Below are 17,718 nucleotides of genomic sequence, written 5' to 3'. Positions count from 1 at the left end.
AAAGCTCTCTCAGCAAAAGTATACATATATCAAATACTTAAGGGCACTAGGGTCCTTCATTCCCAAATAAAATCAATCAAATGTTTGTATTTTTCTTGAAATAAGTAAGGTGGATTAATCTAGAATCCACAAGTCATTTATCTAGTCATCTAGCATGTCCACTCTTTCAGTCTGCCCTCCCTCCCATCTACTTAGCCAGTTGTTCAATCAGCTGGTCAGGCCAAGTTGGTCAGTTAGTCAATTAGCCATCAGCTGTTCACACAGTCACTTTCTCTCCATGTAGTTTCTGACCAACATGAAGGAGTAAATATAGTGAAATGCCATGTTTTTCAATAAACTTGGCTAAGAAGAGAAGAGCAGAAGGGTGGTGGCTGGAAAGAGGTATGAGGTCAAGGAAGGGGTAATTTTATTGTTTTGTTTTAAGATATTCGAAGCTTAGGCATGTTTAGATGATGAGGAAGCTAAAGATACATGAAAGAAAAAGAATAACTGATAAGTCCCTGAGAAGGCAGGAGGGGTGATTTAGAACACACAAGGCTAGCAGTGGACAGGCAAGAGAAACCCCACACCCCACACCATCCAGTATAAAGAAGGGAAAGACAGATGGGTCTGTGGTTTTTGTTGTTGTTATTAATCCTCACCCGAGGATATTTTTCCATTGATTTTTAGGGAGAGTGGAGGAGAGAAAATAAGACAGAGAGAAACATTGATGTGAAAGAAACACATCGATTGGTTGCCTCCTGCACGAGCCCCGAACAGGGCCTGGGCCAGGGAGGAGCCTGCAACCAAGGTACATGCCCTTGACCAGAATCGAACCCTGGACCCCTTTGATCCACAGGCTGATACTCTATCCACTGAGCCAAAATGGCTAGGGCTGGGCCTGTATTTATAAAGTGTGGTGGCAGAAAGTACAAAGACTGCTTCTGACATATGACTATGTTGCTCAAACCAATATTAAATTTTCTGTTCACATCTTATTTGAACTGTCAGCAGCATTCAACACCATTTTCTGGAAACACTTTTTTCTGGGCTTTAATGATACCCCCCTCTTGGTTGCCTTGACCTCACTGGCAGTTCCTTTTCAGTCTTCCTTGACGGGCTTTCCCTTCCTCACCAGAACACTAAATGCTGAAGAGCTCTAGAGCAGCGGTTCTCAACCTGTGGTTCGAGAACCCTTTGGGGGTCGAACGACCCTTTCACAGGGGTCACCTAAGACCATCAGAAAACACATATATAATTACATATTGTTTTTGTGATTAATCACTATGCTTTAATTATGTTCAATTTGTAACAATGAAAATATATCCTGCATATCAGATATTTACATTATGATTCATAACAGTAGCAAAATTACAGTTATGAAGTAGCAACGAAAATAATTTTATGGTTGGGGGTCACCACAACATGAGGAACTGTATTAAAGGGTCGCGGCATTAGGAAGGTTGAGAACCACTACTCTGGAGGTTGATCCTGGGCTCCACTCTCCTCCCTATTTATATGTTCTCCCTGGTTAATTCCATTGGTTTTTTTGTTGTTGTTGTTTTTTTAAAATATATTTTATTGATTTTTTCACAGAGAGGAAGGGAGAGGGATAGTTAGAAACATCGATGAGAGAGAAACATCGATTGGCTGCCTCCTGCACACCCCCTACTGGGGATGTGCCCGAAACCCAGGTACATGCCCTTGACCAGAATCGAACCCAGGACCCTCCAGTCCGCAGGCCAACGTTCTATCCACTGAGCCAAACCGGTTAGGGCTAATCCCACTGGTTTTAAATACTCTCTCAAGTAGAGTGTGCCATTACCCTCTATATCCTTTCCCTGTACTAGCAATACAGTTTTTATCTGGGCATCTAATCATCCAGCTAAAGAGTATATTCTTCAGTCTCCCTTGCAAATAGATGTGGCCATGTGACCACATTCTGATAGGAGGAGTGAAAAAATATTTGCAACTTCCAGGCTGTGCTTTTAAAGGTAAAGACATCTTCCCCTTTCCCCTTTCCCAACAGCTAAAATGTGGACTTGATAGCAAGATAGCTGGTGGCTAAGTCTCTGCCATACCAGTAAGAAATAAACAAAAATCTAACTTATTTAAGGTACTATTATTTTGGGTCTCTCTGATTCAGCAGCTGACCTGATATCCTAACTAAATACCATCCCACATGCCAGGCACTCTCAAATTTTTATTTCAACTCTAACTCTCCCAGGAACTATCTAGCTGCTTACAGGCCATGTCCTCTTCGGCTTCTCAAACTTAACATGGCCATTAGAGAAGTCTCAATTCCACCCCTCCCAAATCTGCTCCTCCCTCAGTGTCCCCTGTATCAGAAAAGAGTACCCTCATCCAAAAACCTAAGAGTTACTGTCGATTCCTTTCTTCCTTTCACTGCTCATATCCAAGCATCAGCAAGTACCATAGTAAACCCCAAATCTAGCTTTTCTCCATCACTAATACTACCACATAGTCTAAGCCACTGTCATCTCTCACATGAACTGAAAACCTCTTAACTGGTCTCCCTGCTTCCACTCCTGCCCCACCCACCACATTCCACTCTCCATATAGCAGCCAGATGGCCTTTCCAAAATGGAAGAAATATTGTGTCATCTTCTCTCTTAAATGGCTTCCCATCATACTTAGAAAAAAATCCAAATTGTTTACCCTGACTTAGGTCTGCCTCCTTCTGTAACATCGTCTTGTATCCACTCTTCTTGCCCAGTACTCTACAGCTACCCTGGCCCATCTTTCACAGGTACATTAAGCTTATTCCTATCTTAGGGTCTTCATAGTAGAGTTTTCCTCTTCTCCCTGATCCTCACATAGCTAATTCCTTGTCATTAATATCTCAGCTTAAGCGTCATTTCCTAAACAAGGCCTTTCCTTATCTAATCTAATGTAGCCCACATATTACCTTTTGTTATAGTCTGGACAGCACAGACTATCATCTCTCCTCCCACTAGAATGGAAGTTTCATGAGAGCTCAACCCATTTTAGACTAGTTTACTACTGAATCCCAATGCATAACACATAGTAGGTGTTTATCAAATGTTTTCTTAATGAATGAATTAATGAAGTAGAAAGAATTTTCATCTGGTGGCTTCAATTTTCTCTGAAGTAGGGAGCAAAACAATACTTTGGGAATGAAAAGGAAGAAGGTCAAAAGATAATACAGAATAATGCTTTAAACAATAAAGTATTTAAATAAAAATAATTTTTTTTTATTGCTAAAAGTATTACAAAGGGTATTACATATGTGTCCTTCCTCACCCCCCCCGCCCCCGCCCTTGACAATCCCCTGGCCTCCCTTACCCCCCAGTGTCTTATGTGCATTGGTTATGCTTACAAGTCCTTCGGTTGATCTCTTACCCCCTTCCCTCCTGCCCCCCAACCCTCCCGCCTTCCCGCTGTAGTTTGACAGTCTGTTCGATGCCTCTGTATCTATTTTTGTTCATTAGTTTATAATGGTCTTTATTATCCATAAATGAGTGAGATCATGTGGTATTTTTCCTTCATTGACTGGCTTATTTCACTTAGCATAATGCTCTCCAGTTCCATCCATGCTGTTGCAAATGGCAAGAATTCCTTCTTTTTTACAGCAACATAATATTCCATCATGTAGATGTACCAGGGTTTCCTAACCCATTCATCTACTGATGGGCACTTAGGCTGTTTCCAGATCTTAGCTATGGTGAATTGTGCTGCTATGAACATAGGGGTGCATATATCCTTTCTGATTGGTGTTTCTGGTTTCTTGGGATATATTCCTAGAAGTGGGATCACAGGATCAAATGGGAGTTCCATTTTTAGTTTTTTGAGGAAACTCCATACTGTCTTCCATAGTGGCTGCACCAGTCTGCATTCCCACCAGCAGTGCACGTGTTCCTTTTTCTCCACATCCTCTCCAGCACTTGTCGTTTGTTGATTTGTTGATTATAGCCATTCTGACAGGTGTGAGATGGTACCTCATTGTTGTTTTGATTTGCATCTCTCGGATGATTAGTGACTTTGAGCATGTTTTCATATGTCTCTTGGCTTTCTGAATGTCCTCTTTTGAAAGGTGTCTATTTAGGTCCTTTGCCCATTTTTTGATTGGATTGTTTATCTTCCTTTTGTTAAGTTGATGAGTTCCCTATAAATTTTGGAGATTAGGCCCTTATCAGATATGACGTTAGCAAATATGTTCTCCCATGCAGTGGGCTTTCTTGTTGTTTTGTTGCTCTCTTTCTAATTCTTTGAGATATAGAGTTAGATGATTTACTACCATTTTTTCTTGTTTTTTGAGATAGGCCTGTAGAGCTATAAACTTCCCTCTAAGGACTGCTTTCATTGTGTCCCATAGGTTTTGGATTGTTGTGTTTTCATTGTCATTAGTTTCCAAGATGTTTTTAATTTCTTCTTTGATCTCATTGGTAACCCAATCAATATTTAATAACATGCTACTCAGCTTCCAAGTGTTTATGAGTATTTTGAGTTGTTTTTATTGTAGTTAATTTCTAATATTATGCCATTGTGGTCTGAGAAGATGCTTGGTATGATTTCACTCTTCTTGAATTTGGGGAAACTTTGTTTGTGACCCACTATGCGGTCTATTTTTGAAAATGTCCCATGAGGCACTTGAGAAGAACGTATATTCCATGGCTTTGGGGTGGAATGTTCTGAAGATGTCAATTAAGTCCATCTGATCTAGTGAGTCATTTAGGATTGCTGTCTCTTTGCTGATTTTTTGTCTAGAGGATTTATCCAGTGATGTCAGTGGTGTATTAAAGTCCCCTACTATGATTGTATTGTTGTCGAACTCTCCCTTGCTATCTTCCAGGAGTTTTTTTTTGGTTTTTTTTTTTGTTACTCAAAAAAGCTTCATTTTCAAATTTATTTAGCTTCCTGACTCTGTGCTTGTGCCTTCAACACTTTCACAACGATTTTCTGCTCCTCAATAAGGAAAGCACGCTTGATCCTGTCACGGACACATTTAGCACACATGGATCCACCGTAGGCCCTGCTGACATGTTTTTTCGTCTTGGATAACCTCATTAGAACTTTAGGTCTCACAGCACGAACCCCGCGAAGTCGGCCTGGGCACACGCCACACGCAGATTTGGGTGCTTTCCCAACCTTCTTGGTATAAAGGTAAACAATCCTATTACCAGGGGTTCGGGACAGCCTGGTTTTGTTGGAGGCTGTGTTGTAGGACAGCCTCCGCTGGTATGTCAAACGCTGGACCATGGTGAATACCTAGACAGAAGTCACCGTTCCCGGAAGAGCCCAGGAGTTTTTTTATGTATTTGGGTGCTCCTGCATTGGGTGCATATGTGTTTATCAGAGTTATATCCTCTTGTTGTATTGATCCCTTTAGTATTATGAAGTGGCCTTCCTTATCTCGTTATGGCCTTCACTTTGAGGTCTATTTTGTCCGATATAAGTATTGCTACCCCAGCTTTTTTTTCATTTCCATTTGCCTGAAAGATATTTTTCCATCCCTTCACTTTCAGTCCGTGTGAGTCCCTTCTTCTGAGGTGGGTCTCTTGTAGACAGCAAATACATGGGTCATGTTTTTTATCCATTCGGCCACTCGATGTCTTTTGATTGGAGCATTTAGTCCATTTACGTTTAAAGTTATTATTGAAAGGTACTTGTTTGTAGCCATTTCTATTTTTTGTGCCTGTTTTCTTTCTGATCTTTTTATTCTTCTTTTTATACCAGTCCCTTTAGCATTTCTTGCATTGCTGGCTTGGTGGTGATAAACTTCCTTAGCCTTTTTTTGTCTGTGAAGCTTCTTATTTCCTCTTCAATTCTGAATGATAGCCCTGCTGGATAGAGTATTCTTGGATTCAGTCCTTTGCTTTGCATCACTTTGTAAGTTTCCATCCATTCTTTTCTGGCCTGATGTGTTTCTGTTGAGAAATCATTTGATAATCTAATGGGAGATCCCTTGTATGTAACTTTCCGTCTCTCTTGCAGCCTTTAAGATTCTCTTTGTCCTGAACATTTGCCATGGTAATTATGATGTGTCTTGGTGTGGGTCTTTTCGGGTTCACCTTGTTTGGGACTCTCTGTGCTTGTGTGACTTTTTTCTTCCCCACCTCAGGAAAGTTTTCTGATATTATTTCTTCAAATAGGTTTTTTAACCCTTGTTCCTCTTTCTGTTGTTCTGGCACCCCTATTATTCGTATGTTGTTTCGGTTCATGTTGTCCCATAGCTCCCTTAGGCTCTCCTCCTGTCTTTTAATTTTTTTCTCCAATTGCTGTTCAGTTTGGGTGTGTTTTGTTTCCCTGTCTTCTAATTCGCTAATTTGGTCCTCCGCTTCTCCTAGTCTACTGTTGAAACTTTCAATGGTGCTTTTTATTGCAGCTTTATCACTCTTCATTTCTTCTTGGTTCGTACATAATTTATTGATTTTTTTCATCTGTTTCTTTTTGATTCTTACATAAGTTGTTGATTTTTTCATCCGTTTCTTCTTGATTCTTGCATAAGTTGTTGGTTTTTTCCTCCATCTGGTTTATGCATTCTAGGACCCTTCATCTGAAATCTTTTTCTGTCATGTTGCATGCCTCTGTTTCACTTAGCTGCTTTTCTGGTGAGTCCTCCTTTTCTTTCCTTTGGGGGTTTCTTTGTCTACCCATGTTTGATCTCACCGACATATCTAGATGTTGAGTAGTTCAGGGGCTGCTCCTTGGGTGGCAGTGGCTCCTCGGGCTGTGGTTGCTCCTTGGGTAGTTGTGGTAGCAGCTGCTCCTCAGTTGGCAGCAGCTCCTCTGGTGGGTGCTGTTCACAGCTGTGGTGGCTCCTCTGGCTGGTGGGGGGAGGCTTCACACACAGCTGCTATTCCTCAGACAGAGGATATGGCTTCACACACAGCTGCTGTTCCTCAGACAGAGGATGTGCTGTTCCTTGGATGGGGGCAGGCTACACACACTGCTGCTACTCCTTGAACTGGGGCGGACTGCTCATGTGGCTGCTGATCCTTGAATGGGTGCTGGCTGCACGCTGCTGTTGTTCCTCTCATGTGGTGGGCTGCTTGTGGGGCTACTGCTCCTAGAAGTGGCTGCTGCTCATCGGACAGGTGCAGGCTGTTGTGGCTCTTCTCCTCAGACCGGTGCATGCTGCGTAGGGCTGCTGTTCCTCGGATGTGGGCGGTCTGCTCCTGTGGCTTCTGCTGCTCGGACCGGGGTGGGCTGCCGCTGCTCCTCGAATGGGGCCGGGCCGCTCGCAGAACTGCTGCTCCTTGGATGGAGGCGGGCTGCTCACACAGCTGCTGTTCCTTGGACTGGGCAGGCTGCTCGTGCGGCTGCTGCTGCTTGGGCGAGGGCAAGATGCTTGTGCAGCTGCTGCTCCTCGGACTAGTACAGGGTGCGGGCTGTGCGCAGCTGCTGCCCCTCGGATGGGGACGGGCTGCGCAGGGCTGCCGCTACTCAGACGTAGGAAGACTGCTCGTGCGGCTGCTGCTCCTCGGACAGGTCGGACTGCTCACGTGCTTGCTGCTCCTCAGACAGGGAAGCGGGCCTCTCACACAGCTGCTGCTCCTTGGACAGGGGCAGGCCACATGAGGCTGCTGCTCCTAGGATCAAGGCAGGCTGCTCACGGGGCTGATGCTCCCTGGACAAGAGCGCGCCACTCACATGTCTGCTGCTCACGTGGTTGAAAAAATAACGTGAAGAGAAGTAGGAAATAAAGGAACAAACAAACAAACAAAAAAAGAGAACAAAGAAAGAAGCAAAAAAAAGCAACAAACAAAAAAAGGGAAATCAAAGAAAGAAGGGAAAAAAAGCTAACAAAATAATAAAAAAATAAAAATGAAAAATTGAAATGTCATTCCTTTGGCTGGCTTAAGATCCCAGTTTTCTGGAATGTCTGTGATTTTGTTGTTGTTGTTGCTGGGACTCCAATTCTTTTTCTATGAACTACATATATGTTTTCCATTAGCTATAGAAATATATTTGCATATAGACAGTATTAGAACTCAGACTAATGTTAACCAGTTAACTGCCACGATATTTTGAATTTAATTTAAAAAGGTCTGCCGTTTGCGTCTAAAGATGCTTATGGCATACAAATGGTTAATGATAGGATAAGCCCGGTTAGCAAATTCATTAATCATCCTACTTTCACTTTAGTTATTAAGGAGGCATCTTATTTAGAATTGCCATTTAGTCTGAAGCACTGACTAAAGGGACTCTACTAGCTCCAGAAAATGAAAGGCTAGCACTCATATACTGAGAACACATTCTCCCTTCATCACAGCCATCAAAGACCACAATTAACTAAGAAACTCTTAGCTCTAACTGATATTACAAAGACAATAAAGCCAAGCCAGCATGGCTCAGTGGTTGAGTGTTGACCTATAAACCAGAGATCATGGTTTGATTCCTAGACAGGGCACATACCTAGGTTGCGGGCTCAATCCCAAATGTGGGGTGTGCAGGAGGCAGCTGATCAATGATACTCTCTCATCATTGATGTTTATGTTTCTACTAGAGGCCCGGTGCACAAATTCGTGCACAGGTGGGGTCCATCAGCCTGGCCCGCAATCGAGGCCTATCAGGGGGCTGGCCAGGGTGGGGGAAGGGGCCACGGGAAGTTGGCTCTGGGAGCGCAAAGACCACCAGGGAGCAGCTCCTGCGTTGAGCATCTGCCCTCTGGTGGTCAGTGCATGTCATAGTGACTGGTTGACCAGTCATTTGGTTGTAATGGTCACTTAGGCTTTTATATATATAGGTCCCTCTCTCACCCTTCCTCTCTGAAATCAATAAGAATATATTTAAATATATGTAATATATGTATATGTGTGTGTGTGTATATATATATATATACACACACACACACACACACACACATATATAACATACACACATACACACACACAATTAATAAACAAAGACAATAAAAATGTAAGTAGAGCCTTAAAAAGTTTGGTAATTACAGTGTGCTTTATGTAAATTTTAAGCTACATTTGGTCATTAACTTCATTCACTCATTGATAAAAATGTATGTCATCATACATTTTGTAACAATTCATATATATCTATTAAGCCTAGTCAGCTGAAATATAAGCAAAGGTAGATACCTGTTTCTCTTCCAATCTGCCGTGTTCCTAGATTGATCACAGGTGTTCCAAAAGCTCCAACCTCTCGTACCCCACAACTGCTGTTCCCAATCACACAACCAGCGTGGGCAACCAACTGTATAAACTGTTCAAATGGGACATGTTTAACTGCACGAAAATTGGGATGATGCTCAATGCCCTTCTTCCGCATCACTCGAACCATCTCTTTGCTCCCTGTGAAAATTAACAGAACCAACTATTACATGGTTTATGAGAGAAACAATTTTCATTGGCAAGTATAACCCCACTTAAAGAAATCTTCCCATAAATACTCATAACAGTTATTCAGGAAATAGTCATTTTAATTGTTGATCTTTTCATGAATGATGACTAGTTGTCTGGTTAGCTCTCTGCTTCAACTCATCTAGAAACTTTAAACAGCAACAGTTTGGACTTTTCAAACAGCACCCAGCAAAGCAAATACCTTTTATAAATGCCCCAGTAAAAGTCTTTACCTTAAACAACAATTAAGAGGCTCAAGACAGGCCACTAGTTTCTATTTCTGAGGCTGGGTGTTCCTAAATGGAAATGTCTCAGGCTCCACCCATCAAGCTGACAACAGCTCAGTGGGATAATTCTCCCACTTATGTGGACTAAGCTCCAAGAAAATACAGATAGATTCTGTTACTGTGGCTGATATCTTATTTTAAACTAGAGGCCCGGTGCACGAAATTCATGCACAGGAGGGGTCCCTCAGACCAGCCTGCACCCTCTCCACTCTGGGACCCTTCGGGGGATGTCCAACTGCCTCTCGCAATCCAGAACTGCTGACTCCTAACTGCTCATCTGCCTGCCTTCCTGATCACCCCTAACTGCTCCCCTACTGGCCTGATTGCCCCTAACTGCTTCCCTGCTGGCCTGATTGCCCCTAACCACCACTGCCTCGCCCCACACCCAGGACCCAGAACTCCCTCCTCTTGCCGGTTGCAGGCACCCAGGACCCAAGCTTCCCTGCCTCTGGCTGGCTGCAGGCACCCAGGACCCGGGCCAGCTTTGCCCGGGTCGGCTGCAGCCACAGGCACCTGGGACCACAGGGCAGGCCCCGAGACCGCAGGGAGTGCAGCTTGTCCCTCTCCCAGGCCACAGCCCTAGCCGCTGGCGCCCAGGACCGAGGGGCGGGCAGCTTGTCCTCTCCTGGGCTGCAGCACTAGCCGCTGGTGCCTGGGACTGCAGGGTGGGTGGCTTGTCCCTCTCCCAGGCTGCAGCCTGGCTGGTCCCCATTCCTCTCTCGTGAGCTCATTTGTGCCTGGCTGGTCCCCATTCCTCTCTTCCCAGTGTTGAGTGTCTGAGCTGTTACGGCGTGAGGGTGTGATGACCATTTGCATATTAGCTCTTTATTATATAGGATGTGTGATTTTAAAAAATGTTACAGATATATGAGGGAGAGGCCTCTCTGCTTGCCTCTCTACTCACCCTTCCCTAGCTACCAAGGGAGGCAAAGTTGCTAATCTGGTTGGTTAGAAGGCAGGACAGCAATTACACTGCATTCCCCAGTGGGCAGTAGCCACTGATTTAACAAAAGCTGGGAATGCAGTGTTCTCTCTCATTTTAACTTTCTCTGTGTAGTGAGATAATAGAGCCAGGGTCTACTCTTTAGCACAGACCCAGCCATGCCTATAACCATTGCAGAATGCCAGAAGGTGCTACTATTCCAAGATTCAAATTTGGGCTCAGTTGAAGGCTTGTTTTTGGCCTTAAGCCTAGATTACAGGTAGTAATCATGTTTTCCTGAGGGTTCTATATTACGGAACTGGGCACTAAACAGATAATGAGAAAATGATGCCTTGATTCTTATTTCCCTATTGTTCCTTGTGTATATTTTATCAAAAACTCCGTGAGAAGGAAACGGGAGTGGTAGGCATGATATAGGCATTCCTGGGACCTTTTACTTTCAGAGGGGAAAAATATTTCTAATTTAAGGTATATACAATCAGGAAAGTATATTAAAAACAAAACACAATTGGCAATGAATATTAAACAAGAGAGACATATAATTACAAATATTTACACAGAAGTTTAAAGGATTATAAAAGAAGAAATATTAAGGTTTCAGAAATATTGTTAAATACCTGGACAAAATCGGGGTTGTGGGTTAACTTTTTTTTTCCCCAATTACCACTAAGACAAGGATTCTTTTAGAGAATGATGATGACATCATGACATTGCAGAAAACGGTCCTACCTCCTTTTCCACAAAGTGCCTAACAGCTCAGCAATGAGTGGTGTCAGCTAATAATGAATATTTGAAAATTCTTTATGTCAGGCACTTCTCATTCATATCTCATATCTCCATTAACATGGTTAAGGTCTCACTAGCACCAAAGCCTATAGTACCATCCACTGGTAGGTGATCAATAAGGTCAGGCTTGGGGATCAACTGGGGACTCTAGATCTAAATTGCTTAAGCTCAAGATTACTTTAAGGTACAGTTAATATAAAGAAGAGAAGAAATAATAATATGGCTATTTTACTGTGGTCAGTGGAATCATTACTTTAATAAAGACACTCTTTCAACTTCTAAGGTTTGTCTCTTTGCTATTGCATTTTCTCACTGGTGTAAACTGGAGGGAAGAGATTTAATATAAAACTAGAGTGAAGATTAGAGAGATTTTTCTTTTTTTTTAGTATTAAGTTTCCACTAGACTTTATTATTTTTTTTTTAATATATATTTTATTGATTTTTTTACAGAGAGGAAAGGAGAGAGATAGAGAGTTAGAAACATCGATGAGAGAGAAACATCGATCAGCTGCCTCCTGCACATCTCCTACTGGGGATGTGCCCGCAACCCAGGTACATGCCCTTGACCGGAATCGAACCTGGGACCTTTCAGTCCGCAGACCGACGCTCTATCCACTGAGCCAAACCGGTTTCGGCTCCACTAGACTTTATAAAAACATCACAATCTCTTCAATCTGCTACAAAATTGGTGATCCTTTGAAAACTGCAACGCATTTCAGAATACAGCAGCCTTCAATATAAAATGAGCAAGACAGGAAGGGCAGTCAAAAGAAGACATAACAGAAACTTACAACTGGAAAGGTAGGTGGCACCAATTACCTGCATCAATATTTGGAAACAGAACTAGGGTCCGCTTGTTAAATGAGATAAGTGCATCCAATGTTAACTCAAACATTTTAATGGAATGCTTAATGTCAGTGGTCACCGGGTGTTGTAGAGCAACAATGTAATCTTTAGGTTTTACATCATCACCTGTTTAAAGAAAAATCAAACCACATTGCTTCATTAGTTATGAATCTCAAAGGAGGAAGAAGAAGATTCCAAAAGGCAGATCCCAGTCTGTGCTTTTACAAATGATACGGAAAAAAGGTTGTTACATTTTAAGCCAGTCATCCAAATTGGGTTCAAATGATAAAAACTTATAGCAAAAAGTCCAAGAATTCGACAAACTTAACATTTTAAAAAGGTGCTTGCTACCACAAACAAAATATATGACTTTAAACAGAAGACATTAACTAGAATTCATTCTTTGAAGTCCAAAATATTCCAAAGCATTAGAAAACTGAATCTTCCCAATTTCAAACTAGTGTCTTTAATGAATTATCAGCAATATCAATGAATAATAATATGTTGCAAATCAGGACATTCAGAGGTTGAATGAGCATTAAATATATTTCATATAATACATAGGAGTTTCCTCTTACCATCACCCACCGGATTCAACAAATGGCTAATATTTCTAACTCTGTTCAAAGAATAAGAATGGCTTCACTTATCCCAGTGCTAGGATCCCAAGGACAGTTCCTCAGCAAAGATTTAAAAGTGTAAATGGGGCCCTGGCTGGTTTGGCTCAGTGGATAGAGCGTCAGCCTTCGGACTGAGGGGTCCCAGGTTCGATTCCGGTCAAGGGCATGTATGTACCTTGGTTGCGGGCACATTCCCAGTGTGGGGTGTGCGGAGGCAGCTGATCGATGTTTCTTACTTATCGATGTTTCTAACTCTCTATTCCTCTCCCTTCCTCTCTGTAGAAAATCAATAAAATATATATTTTTTTAAAAAGTGTAAATGGGTCAGATGGACAGTGCAATGCCAAAGAACACAGAACATTTATTAATAGGGCCTATATTATCCCATAAAATGAGCTCCAGTCACTTATTTTTTAATGAGAGTATATTTATTTGTGATATTAATTTTAATGATCAATTTTACAATGCATTATATATTATTAATTTCAAAATTCAAACAATAGCAGTTATTTCTTATGATTTAATGGTAACAGAATTTTTACTAAGAATCTTCAGTAGTAACTGATTTAAAAACTATAGGTTCCCGCCCTAACCGGTTTGGCTCAGTGGATGGAACATCAGCCTGTAGACTGACTGAAGGGTCTCAGGTTCGATTCCGGTCAAGGGCACGTGCCTTGGTTGTGGGCACATCCCCAGTGGGAGGTGTGCAGGAGGCAGCTGATCGCTGTTTCTCTCTCATCGATGTTTCTAGCTCTCTATCCCTCTCCCTTCCTCTCTGTAAAAAATCAATAAAATATATTTAAAAAATTATATAGGTTCCCAAATTATATTAAAAAAATTATTGATCCTATATTATGTTCCAAAATAGGGTTAGGGGGATATAATTATTAAATTTTGTGCAAAGTAGAAATTTTTTTGTGCAAAGGCCTAAAAGAATCTATCAGAATCAAAAGTCTAGAAAGATGAGTTCAACATAAATTTAAGTAATTCACTAGATATAGATCAGGGAGAGCTGGACCAGCATGGCTCAGTGATTGAGCGTCAACCTATGAACCAGGAGGTCATGGTTCAATTCTCAGTCAGAGCACATGCCCAAGTTGCAAGCTCGACCCCCAGTGGGGGCATGCATGAGGCAGCCAATCAATGATTCTCTCTCATCATTGATGTTTCTACCTTTTTCTCCCTCTCCCTTCCTCTCTGAAATAAATAAAAAAATAAAAAATAAAAAAACTATGGGGAGAGAAACAACAATGAAAGAAATAAAAGATAAGGTACAAGTTGGTCCCGCTATAATGCACGTTTCTATAATGTGAATTAGCTCATCTGTGGTTGGTAAATAAAGGAATGATGTCAGCCTTTAATGTATAGTTTAGTTATTCATACATGATTCCCTATGGCTACATACAAAGAACCTTAATGTAAATATACACAATGTTGCTAATATTTTTATTAGGAGGAAGACAGCACCTGTCAGAGGGCCCCTTCACCCCACATTCTTTCTCTTGGTTCAGTGTGCCCATGTACTCTGTCTTGAGAACACTTTTGGGACAAGTGTCTCTGACCATGGCTGTGCGTGTGTGTAGGGGGAGAGGGGGACAATTTTACTTTGAGAGTGAAGATGTCAGAGAGGTTCTGTGGTCCCATGGAGAGGATCATTCTATATAATTTATGGCTACAACTTATTGCTAAGGTGAAAGTGGGAGATGAAGAAAAATTCCAGCAGTTAACCCCAAGGGAACTGCAATTTCTCATTTATTTTCTCCTTTAAGTGTGATTAAGAAATATCTGCAATATATAGAAAATAACCATATGTGCGAAATTGCACTTTGTAACTCAAGACTCTATCTGGAGCTAGATTCTTTATAAAAGAAGGATAGCTACAGAGCAAAAACTAGTGAAAAAGAAAACACAGGACAATAAGCTGGAGCTACCCATCTCTGGCAATAATACATTTTGTGCAAAGCTTCTCAACGCACAATTTCTGACATTATCACTCTGCCTTTATCCCCAGAACTCAGTCAGCAGTTTCAACCCTTCCACACAACCCTTTTCATTAAGGTACCATCATTTTGTTTTGTGTTCAAGTTCTATATTTACTGTGGCATTTCTTTCAACATTGGGAATTTAACATGTCTTTTTAACTTAGCTAATATTTTTATTAGGACTGTTATTTATTAATGTTCTGGTTACAAAGTTGCAATCCTATTTTTTCCTGTGAGTAAGGTGATAAACATCAGAAGAAGCGGGTACAGACATTGCACAATGTATCATTGCTAGGGGTAGGTGGCTTGGGCTCATTGTCTTGTTCCCACTCACCCCATCCCAAAACACACACTGTTGTTTTTTAAATCAAGTTTTTGCTCTTTTGTCATCTTTCTTTTCACAAACTGCTCAAGTGGTTCCAAATAGAACTTTAAGCCCTACAAGTACAAGCTTGCTACATTCTGCTTTATAAGGATTATTTTCTATTCATTACAGGTTTTTCAAAAATCTAAAGTTTGTCAGAATACATGTAAGAGCTAACAATATAATCAGAACATAATGAAAGAATGTTTGCTTAGAAGCATACAAAAAGAAGAGACTAAAGAGACAAGTTTTTTCCACTAGCATTATCTAGACAGGGTCCTTAATAACTACAAATCTGTCCAAGAATAAGAAATATGTAGAATGGATTAACTTCTATAATACGAAAGCCGGATCCCTTTCCTGTTTTAATGTGATCTGATTTAAAATATACACAATCACTTTAAGTACACAATCACCTATTATTCATTAACTTCATTTTCCAATAGTTCTACCTCTTTAAAAAGGAGAGCCCTAAATACCTCAACAGATAATTAATCCTGGTTTGTTCTCTAGATAGTACTCTATAATAAATTAACCAAATGAAATTCTATTTGTAACCCTATTTTCTTTGCCTCTGTTTAGCAAAAGGTAATTCCAGGAGGCTAGATCAATGAACATTGAAGATTTCAGACCTTAATGCTTATTTACATATATAACAAACTCTGGTGGTACAACTATGACTTTTGCTTTTAATCATCATCATCATCATAATCCTTTTTCATAAATACTTATGGCTTACTAACTGCTTTCAACATTCATTATCTCATATGAGTATTCCAACAATCATGTAACAAAGACATTAGAAATAAAAATAACACATTTTTAATTGTACTAAAAACCAAAATAAAGGAAAACAAACATAAAACACCCATAATTCTACTAACCAGAAATAAATATTATAAATGACTTGGTGTACATACTTTCTTGAACTTTCCATTATGTTACTGTTTTCATAAAAATGGCATATTATACATAAATTTTGCAGCTTGCTTCCCCCCCTTTTGCTATGTCAGGATCTATCTCTGTAACTAAATATTCACCCATCACATTATATCTAATGGATTAAAAGCATTCCACTGTATAAATATATCATAGATTCAATCCATTGAGCCTACTTTACAGAAAAGGTGAGTCTCGAGAGGTGAAGTCATACCATAGAGTAAGATCTCTGAACTAAAGCCCTAGCCTTCTGATTGCTAATGGCATATTCCATCCACAATAGTTTCTGGAAGGGCTAAAACATACCCAATACTGATAAACATGACCATTAGGACTGAATAAAGTCTGATACATACCTAGCCACATGCGAATGATGCTCATGTAGTCCTTGTTCTTGGCACAGAGGAGTTTGTCATAGGAAGGACAGCCTGCCAGAAGGATGCGATCATGGTCCTCACACATGGATATCAGGTGTTGCTCTGCGCTTCGGGTGCAGCACACATGATAATGAGCCAGTTTTGTTATGGCGTGTCTAATGGAATCGTCAATGGTCCCACTGACTTCCCCACCTTCAATGTGAAGGATTCGGATGTTCATCAAGGCAGCAGATGTTGCCAGTGCCAGGGCATCAAACCTGTCTCCATGGACAATCACGATATCAGGCTTCAGGCGATTAAGGACATCTGGTAGCTTCACTAGGGCCAGGCCTACTGACTCAACCATAGCTGCCTCATCTTCCCCTCTAACAATCGTGTGTAGCCTGGTGTTAATGTCGAAGTCATCTTGCTCAATCATGCGGTATGTATTTCTGAAGCAAGAGAGAAATAAAGATGTGAGAGCATGTTCTTAAATACAGGACCACAAAAACGTGAGAAAAGCAATCTAAAAGCAACTCTGAAGAGAGAAATATTTTATAAAATTTCCTTGTTAAATAAATTAAAGTATAACTTACAAAAAATTAAAAACAGACCATAAATGCATAGATCACTTGATTAATTTTTCTACCTGCATTACCCTGTAGCCACCACCCAGATTAGGACATAACCATCCAGCATCTTGGAAATCTCACTTGTGCCCCTCTCAGTGAGTACCTGGAGGGAAAACTATTTGAGGGAGAATTTTTTTATTAGGAAAAAAGAGACCAAAATTTAAATTGGCCATGACATTTTTTTTTTCTATATTTATAAATTTTTAAAAATAAATATGCTACGTAATAGGAAAAAATGTTACTTATAAAAGCAAAGCTCATTTTAAAAACATAGTAGGGAACCAGGACACCAGACATATCACAACAATACCAATTTCTGAATGATGGGAATTATCACCTGAATTTCCTTGTATGGTACTATCAATGCAGCCTAGTTCTGATTGGAGCAAAAATGTAGGTTTCACAGCATAAATTGGCTGTGAAATGCCGTTTCAAGCTTCAGTAACCACAGTAATACTCAATGTCTTAAGGTTTCCTGTCAGTTATAAGATTCTAAAAGATATGGCTTTTTTTCTAAATATATAATACATTTATTATTTAAAAATTGGAAAATACTGAAAATTATCATCCATAAACCTACACTCAGTGTTATTTTGCTTTTTTCTAGCCATTTTATGCATAATATTTTAACCTGATTGAGATT

At 40.6% G+C, this 17,718-nt stretch overlaps 1 protein-coding gene and 1 pseudogene across 5 annotated transcripts in view; both read right to left on the bottom strand.

The window, feature by feature from the left end:
* GNE (glucosamine (UDP-N-acetyl)-2-epimerase/N-acetylmannosamine kinase) overlaps nucleotides 1–17,718 on the bottom strand; it is a 52,787-nt gene that overhangs the window by 13,498 nt on the left and 21,571 nt on the right. For all 4 annotated transcript variants that reach the window (XM_006102687.3, XM_023744015.1, XM_006102686.3 and 1 more), the window contains exons 3-5: nucleotides 16,444–16,895; nucleotides 12,156–12,308; nucleotides 9,060–9,272 (exon numbers count right to left, since the gene is read on the bottom strand). In XM_006102687.3, the coding sequence (XP_006102749.1) occupies nucleotides 9,060–9,272; nucleotides 12,156–12,308; nucleotides 16,444–16,895 (818 nt within the window). The remainder of the gene's footprint in view (nucleotides 1–9,059; nucleotides 9,273–12,155; nucleotides 12,309–16,443; nucleotides 16,896–17,718) is intronic.
* LOC102419556 lies at nucleotides 4,817–5,291 on the bottom strand (annotated as a pseudogene). Its single transcript, XR_001351128.2, has one exon. The product of XR_001351128.2 is annotated as a 60S ribosomal protein L34 pseudogene (transcript).

Source organism: Myotis lucifugus, unplaced genomic scaffold (genome assembly GCF_000147115.1).
Source record: "Myotis lucifugus unplaced genomic scaffold, Myoluc2.0 scaffold_424, whole genome shotgun sequence".
Taxonomy (NCBI): domain Eukaryota; kingdom Metazoa; phylum Chordata; class Mammalia; order Chiroptera; family Vespertilionidae; genus Myotis; species Myotis lucifugus.
The sequence above is the reverse complement of the archived record's forward strand: the minus strand, read 5'-3'. Positions and strand labels throughout refer to the sequence as shown.